At 59.6% G+C, this 7,334-nt stretch overlaps 1 protein-coding gene across 2 annotated transcripts in view; it reads right to left on the bottom strand.

Moving 5' to 3' along the window:
* Position 1: 1 nt before the first annotated feature.
* The window catches only part of SLC5A10 (solute carrier family 5 member 10), a 58,835-nt gene continuing 51,502 nt past the window's right edge, over positions 2-7,334 (bottom strand). For both annotated transcript variants that reach the window (XM_082706897.1, XM_082706898.1), the window contains 5 exons: positions 5,160-5,310; positions 1,165-1,333; positions 763-978; positions 487-544; positions 2-366 (listed from right to left, as the gene is read on the bottom strand). In XM_082706897.1, the coding sequence (XP_082563023.1) occupies positions 260-366; positions 487-544; positions 763-978; positions 1,165-1,333; positions 5,160-5,310 (701 nt within the window). In that variant the 3' untranslated portion in view covers positions 2-259. The remainder of the gene's footprint in view (positions 367-486; positions 545-762; positions 979-1,164; positions 1,334-5,159; positions 5,311-7,334) is intronic.

The raw sequence follows: 7,334 nt of genomic DNA, 5'->3' as shown, positions 1-7,334 counted from the left end.
ATCAGGCTATTCATCACAGATCTAATTTTCATTGCCGTTAGGACTACTACACGATTCTTGAAATATCACGTTTTCTGTTCATTGCGCCCCTACTTTTCTGGGGCTCCTGCTTTGCTGGTTCAGCCAGTCCCTGGATGCTGACCGGCCATGGAGTCGTGAGGGGAGACCACACCTCTCCGGGCCTCGGTGTCCTTGTTAGCAAAAGCGAGGGGGACCTGAGGACTCAAAGGGCTTGGGCTTCCTGCCCCCAGGGCGAGCATCAGGCAAAGTAGGTGTAGAAGAAGATATTTACACAGATGAGCAGGATGGCATTGAAACCACATACGCGGGCCCAGAAGGCGTGCTTCTGGGGTACTCGGCCATCGCCTGGAGGAGGGGGGTAGAGGAGAGAGACAGATGGAGGTCCCAGGGCCACACCTAGTGTCCCCCACCTCCCAGACTCTTTGGGGTGGGGGTCAGGGTCAGAGCCTAGGGCCACACACACACCTGTTTTGGCTCCCTTGAGTACATCCCGAGCCAGGGTCCACCAGGTAAGGTTCTCAGTCTGGAGAGAATGATCAGAATGGGGGTGTGGCAGGACAGGGCTGGGCCCAGACAGGAGCAGGGGTCAGGGATGGAAAGTGAGCAGCTGAGTTCTGAAAGGGACAGGGGTCAAGAGCTAGAAAATTCCAGAGTCACAGAGGGTCAGGGGTCAGAAATTGAACCGGAGTCAAAGTTTGTTAAAGGTCAGGGGTCACGGTCAGGGGCTGGGGTTAGGCTCACCTGAGCCCTGTGGGGGGGTGGCGTCAGCAGGCTCCCGGCCACCACCACGACTCCACTGAGCAAAAAGAGTGCGACGGCAAAGTGCAGGTAGTGGATGCTGCCAAGGATGGCAGGCCGCGTGTCCGGGTCTCCGCAGCGGGGCTCGGGGTGCAGGAATTCCAGGACCAGCCTTGTGGTGCCCACTGCCAGCCCCACCATGAGGCCCCAGAAGGCCCCCTGGGAAAGAGGAGGCAGGGCAGGTACATGGTGACGGGGGAGGCCAGGGTTCCCCCAGCACACACACAAGGTGGGGGGGGGGTGTTGGGGGAGACAGGAAGAAGGCACAGCTTGTCCACGCGAAGAGAACAGAGCCTGCCCCCAACCTCCCATCTGCAGCCCTAGCTCTCCCCATTCCCCACCCACCTGCTCGTTGGCGCGTGGCCAGAAGATGCCCAGAACAAAGAGAGCGGTCACCGGGGGGGCCAGGGAGCTGGTCACCGACTGCATGTAGATGAACAGCTGCCCACTGTTGGAGTCCTGCAGGACGGGGATCCAGGCCACACTCACGCCGATGAGCACCACGATGACCAACCTGTGGGCAAGCAGCGTGTGCTCTCGACCCTCAAGCCCCTTCCTCAATTCTCCCCCATCTCCCGGGATCACTAAGACTTCCTCTCCAGCTGCCCCTGCCACCACCACATGCACGCACCCCCTCCACCTGGCTCCTCTGGGGAGGTGGCCAGCCCCACCCTGACCCAAACCCTCTGTGTCTTCCTGCCGCCCACAGGCACAGCCCCCGACTCAGCCTCTCTGCTCCTTCTTGTCCCTGGGGAGGGCCCCCCAGGTCCCCACCAGGCTCTTCCCTTTGTCCTCAAGCTCTCGTCCCACTTGCTTACCGTCTGTCTCCCCTTGTGGGCTGGATGCACCAGCCCCTCGCACAGAGTAGATGCTCAGTAAACATTTGGCAGTTTCAAGAATGACCTGCAGCCCCCATATACCAGCGAGACTCTCCCCCTGGCAGTTTTTCTAACACTGTTGGGATCTGGCAGGACTAGGGCCTTTATGGGGCACACACCTCATCATGCCCATAGCCCGGGCCTGCTGACTTGTGCCCATCACAGGGTGATCTCTGTCCTAAGAGGGCAAGGGCTGGGTCCAGGCGTTTGGGTCTGGGTTTGGTTGGGATGTGGACTCCTCTTCCCTGAAGCCTGAGACCTCTGACCAGAGGAGCTCCTTTGCCTCCCTACCCTGTGGGGACTCCTTCTGGCTCTTGCCGGCCTCCCTTCTAGGTGTGAGCCCTCCGCCACAGGGACACGCTGCCCAGTCAGCAGCCACCCATTTGGAGTCCCCCCTCCCCGAGTGCAGAGCACTGGGCCAGAAGCCCAGACTCAGTGACGAGTGGGCCCTTGTCCCTGAGTAGAGCAAAGAAAACAGATGAGCCCGTTACCCTGTGGTAAGGACAGGGCTGAGGGGGACCCAGAGGAAGCATTAACCCAGGAGGGCTTCTAGGCAGAGGAGGACCTCATCCAGTCTTTTTTTTTTTTTTTTTTTTTTTTTTTTTTAAGATTTTATCTATTTGAGACAAAGAACAAGCAGAGGGAGAGGGAGAATCAGGCTTCCCGCCAAGTAGGGAGCCCGATGAGGGGCTCGATCCCAGGACTCTGGGACCATGACCTGAGCCAAACGCAGATGCCTAATGACTGAGCCACTCAGGTGCCGCAGACCTCCTCCAGCTAAGGAGACAGAGCTGGGTTGAGGTGTCCCATCTGTTCCTCCTCAGCTGAGTACCCCTCACCCCTGTGTCCTGGCTCACCTGGACACTGCTCACCCCAAGATGGGGGGTGGGCAAGGCCCCCTGGACCCTGGATAGGATGGCAATTGGCGAGAGAGGCCAAGCGTGCTGCTGGGATGGGTCCTTCCTGTCTGCTTACCCTCCCACCTCCCTTTCTTCCCTTCCAAGCCTGAGGGCGAGGGTGGGGGGGGGGAGGTGTCTCCTTGATTAAGGCTTAATTAACCCTTAGCCTGGCAGGCGGGTGGGCACTGCCCTCTTCAAAGGCCTAGGCGGGCTCCATTAACACCCCGCCCACCCCGCCCTCCCCACGCGGGCTCCTGCGTCCAACACTGGACTCAGCATCTCTGTGCGGGGCCTGGTCTCTCCAGAGTGGCCCAGACTGGGGCCCTTGCCTTCCCGCTGCCCTCTAGGGCTTCCCCCTTACAGAGGGACCCCAAGCCCAGAGGCTGTTCCTTCTGCCTAGGACACCCTTCTCCAACTCCTCCCCTTGGCTGACCCCCTCTTCCTCCAAGACTCAGCTCAAGGCCCTCCTCCTCCAGGAAGCCTTCCAACCCATCCCTTCCCACGCATGCACACTGCCATCAGACCACCATCCCTGGGTCGCAGCTGTGGTTGTAGGCGAACCACTCAAGGACTCCAGGTGGGGGCTTTGAGATCTCCTGGGCCCCCTATATTGTTCAGCTCAATGCAGGACACCAGGCAGGCATCAGGCACTATTTGTGAACCGAATAATAGACAGAAGGTAGACAGAAGAGGGTAGCAGCAGAGGGACATAAAGGAGAAGGGCCAGGCAGAGGGGCCTGGCAAAGATCAGGGCCCCAGATGTGGAACTGTCACCTCCCCCAGGCCTGTGACAGCTTCTCTCGCCTCACCCCAACCTAATGAGACTGTCAGGGTCATTGGCATGCCCCTGCCTGTCCCTGTCCCCTGCTGGCCTCCTCCCCAGGCCTCTGGACATGCTCTGCGGCCCCTTTCTCTTTAAGTCCCATATCCCCTTGGATCAAGACTCCAGAGACACAGGACCCCACACAATCCAGGAAACACAGCTTAAATAGTGTTGTTTTAGGAGGCTGGAGGTGTTGGGTAGAGGGGGTGTCCCGGTTTTTTGAGAGGGAGACACATTAGAGCTGAACCCTGGGCCGGCACCTAGCCTTCGATCCTTTCCGACTTCACCAAACTGGCAGCTGAGAGAACCGGGACCCAGAGAGGGTGAGAAAGCCGCCCCACATCACACAGCCGCATGCCCACAGGCAGGCTGGCAGGGCCTGGGTTGGGTGGGGCTTGACTTGGTCAGAGAGGTGGGAAGGAGGGTCAAGGGCCCTGTGGCTGGGGGTAGAGGGGAAACCAGTTTAGGACTTCGGTCTCAGGTGGGAGCAAGAGAGAAGCCTGCTTCCGAGGAGGCGGGGAGGTAGGGGGCTTTCAGGTGTCAGGTCCCAGGATGTGAGCCCGGAAGGGCTGTGGAGGAGTCTGTCGGACAAGGACAGGCTTCCAGGGCCACACAGCCACGGAGGAGGGGCAGGGGAACCACACGGCAGGGAGAGGAGGTCAAGGGGCCAGGACCCGCTGACACAGAAGCCTCCCGCCAGGCAAGAGGGAGAGGCTCCTTGTTTTTGGAGGAGGCAGTGAGCCCACAGATGAGCTCACACTTGCCTGCTGAGTGGCGTGTCCTGACAGGGCCCTTCTGGAAGAGGCTCGGCTGTTTTGCATCCCTGGGACAAGTGACGAGAACTCCGGGAGAGACCCCGCCCTGAGGATGGGTGCCTAGGGCCAGGAGCCCGAGGCTGCCCTGTTGGTCGAGCTAGGAATGGGAGGCTGGACCCCTTGACCTGCGGAGTCAGGGGCTGCAAGGGCCTGGAGGGAGACCGGTGGGTGGGACCTAGGAAAGGACCCGAGCAGACAAGCACATACGCACACTGAGATGCCGACCTCCCGTCACCCACTGCGGAGTTCACCCCAAAGGACTCCCGGGTACTCTGCCAACACAGCTCCAGCCCGTCCTTGTGGGAGCAGGGGGTGGGGAGGGGGACATCAGGGAGACACGTGTGCTGTGGGAGGATTCTGATGATGATCCCCTGTGGGAGGCTTAGAGGGGAGAGAGGCCCATTTCTTGGTCGGGGGTTATCAGAGAGGGCTACGTGGAGGAGGGGTCACTTGGGCAGTCTAGAAAGATCATGGGGTGAGTCACTGAGGTGAAAAGGAGGGGACAAGCAAGGCTAGGAGGAAACGGCAGAAGCTCAGGGGGGCCAGGGACAGCTATGGCCTGAGTGGGGCCCCCCGAAAACCAGCTCTGGGCCCCCTCTGTCAGGAGGGCTAAGGGCTCAGATTGGGGGAAGACAGAGAGATCTCTGGGATGGCTGGGGAAGGGAGCCTCTCCCCAGCAGAGATGCCCTTAGATGAAGCTTAGAGAAACAGATACATCAAAGATGAGGGCCGTGGCCGTGAAGGGGTGACCAGAGCCACATGGGAAGGGGGATGGACTTTTCTCCAACCTGCAAACCCCAACTCACCCCTCAAAGACCCCCTCTGGGAAGGCCTCCTGGGCCATCCCTCACATGGCTGGGGAGCCCATGTCCCAGCCTGTCCCTGGGGCCTGGCACTCCCCCCAAGACCCCCCCAGCCACCATACCGGCCCACCAGCAACAGCTCCCGCTCGCCAGCCCGGGGTCTCAGCCGCCTCCAGATGTCCATGGTGAAGAGCGTGCTGCTACTGTTGAAGATGGACGTCAGCGACGACATGAGCGCAGCCATCATCACTGCGATCATCAGCCCCCGCAGACCTGGAGGGCAGGGAAGGGGCTGCTGTGACCCTGCCCAGGAGCCCCTCCTGCCTGCATCCTCCTTTCTGAGGCCCCACTGTCAGGAGCGGCTATTCACAGGTCCTCGAGAGCAGAGCCCCGGGAGGAAGGAGGCTGGAGGTGTTCACGGGAGAAAGGCCCAGATATGAGAGGAGAGGCTGGAAGCCAAGAGCAATTGCGGGGCAGGGGTGGGGAGGTGGGGGGGGGCGGCGGGGGGTGGGGTACTTCTGGATTTGCGGCTGGAGCCTGCAGCTTGCGGGCCCCATTGTCACAACGGGGATGGCTTCTACTGTTCTGGGTGCACTCAGAGCTTCCCGTCTCTGAGGAGCTTTGCAGGTGACAAAGCACTTTCACACCCAGGCCTTTACTTGACGGAAGCATTATTAACCCGTTGACAGACAAGGAAGTGGAAGCTCCTAGCGGGAGGAAAGGTGCCCAGGGACTCAGTGGCCAGAGGCAAAACTCTGCAGTGGGGTGGGGACAGGAAGGCCTGGGGCGGGACCCTCTGCTGAGAGGTCACAACCCGGGCAGGGCCTGGTGGCCTGTGTGTGGCAGGCCCCAGCAGGCAGAGGGGGTCCCCTTTCTTTGGAAAAGGAGATGCGGTTGGTTCCCCAGGAGAGAGAGAAAAATCTACACAGGGATTGGCTGAAAATGAGGGAGGGGTCCCCATGGGGGGGGTGGATGAGGGTCTGCTTTGCAAAGCCTTCTGGAAGTCGTGGGCTTGAGAGGGGCTGAGAGTCGGGAGCCCTGAGAGACAGAAGGATGCTCAATTTCCATCTCAGTGCTGTGTGGCCTCAGGCTGGTCAGCTCCCTTCTCTGGGCCTCAGTCTGATTGTATATCCAAGGCCTCTTGTGCTTTTTCTTCAAGTGTCTAAGCACCTCGCCTCCATCCCTGCAGATTCTCTCTCTGTCCTCCACCCCTTGCCCTAGTTTAAACCTGACTGAGGGTCCCCTTCCCTGAGGGCTCAGCCACCCTGGTACTATTTTTGCCTAGCCTTGGTTCTGTGTCTGACCCGCTGTGTGACTTCCAGGCCTCCCGTGGCCCTCTCTGTTCACTTAGCGTGCTGACTGGGTTGGGGCCAAAGAAAAGTGAGTTAGATCATGGTTTTCCCCCAAAACGTTTCTCCATCTTGTTTCTCTTGCTCAGGGAGGTGGATTAACTTGGGGCTTATTCTCAACCCACATTTCAGAAAGGGAGCTCAAGGCCTAGAGAGAGGTTATGGCCCAGCAATGGCTGGGTGTCAGCACTCGGGGGCTTAGCGACCTAACCCCACCCCCAGAACAGAAAAGGAAGGTGAGGCCCAGAGGTGGGAACCCACCGTGAGGCCAAGCCTTGTGCCAGGCGGTGTCCTGGCATTATTATGTTTAATCCCAGCAACAACACGCTGAGGGGTGGGTAGGCGTCATTATCTTGAATTTACAAATGAGGACAATGAAGCTTCAAGCAGAAGTGACACGCCCCAAATATCTCAGCCAGCGAGCTGTGATTCGATCCCAGCTCTGTGAACTCACATCCCCTGGGCCAACACGTCCCAGGAGGGAGGGAAAGCAGGGCAGGGCCACAAAGCTCCTGGAGGGGAAGCCACGGGGAGTGAGGGAGACTCAGGGTCTGGGAATCTGAAGAGGAAACCAGGTCTCAGAAGGCTATCTCCTCTTTTGGCTCTGCTGGACAAGGAATGTGGGAAAGTCCAAAACCCGCCCCCTAGTTCTACCTATAGGTGGAGGCAGGAGGTGTGGGGCTTAAGGGAGCCTGAGCTCCTGATCCTAGCGGTCAGCAGTGGGTTTGGGGCCAGACAGACTGGGTGGGGTTCATGTCTCAGCCACTCTGTCGTCATGGAGGAGTCGCTTTCCCTGCTCCGTGCCTCAGTTTCCCTATCTGTAAAATGGAGCTGACTACCTCACAGCCAGCAGTGGGAAGCAGGTTGACCTCACTCAGGGGATGGGACAGCAGGGAGGAAGAGGACAAGCACTGGAGGCAGATTATCTGGGCTGAGAACACAGCTCTG

This window comes from Mustela nivalis (genome assembly GCF_964662115.1).
Source record: "Mustela nivalis genome assembly, chromosome: 17".
Taxonomy (NCBI): Eukaryota; Metazoa; Chordata; class Mammalia; order Carnivora; family Mustelidae; genus Mustela; species Mustela nivalis.
The sequence above is the reverse complement of the archived record's forward strand: the minus strand, read 5'-3'. Positions and strand labels throughout refer to the sequence as shown.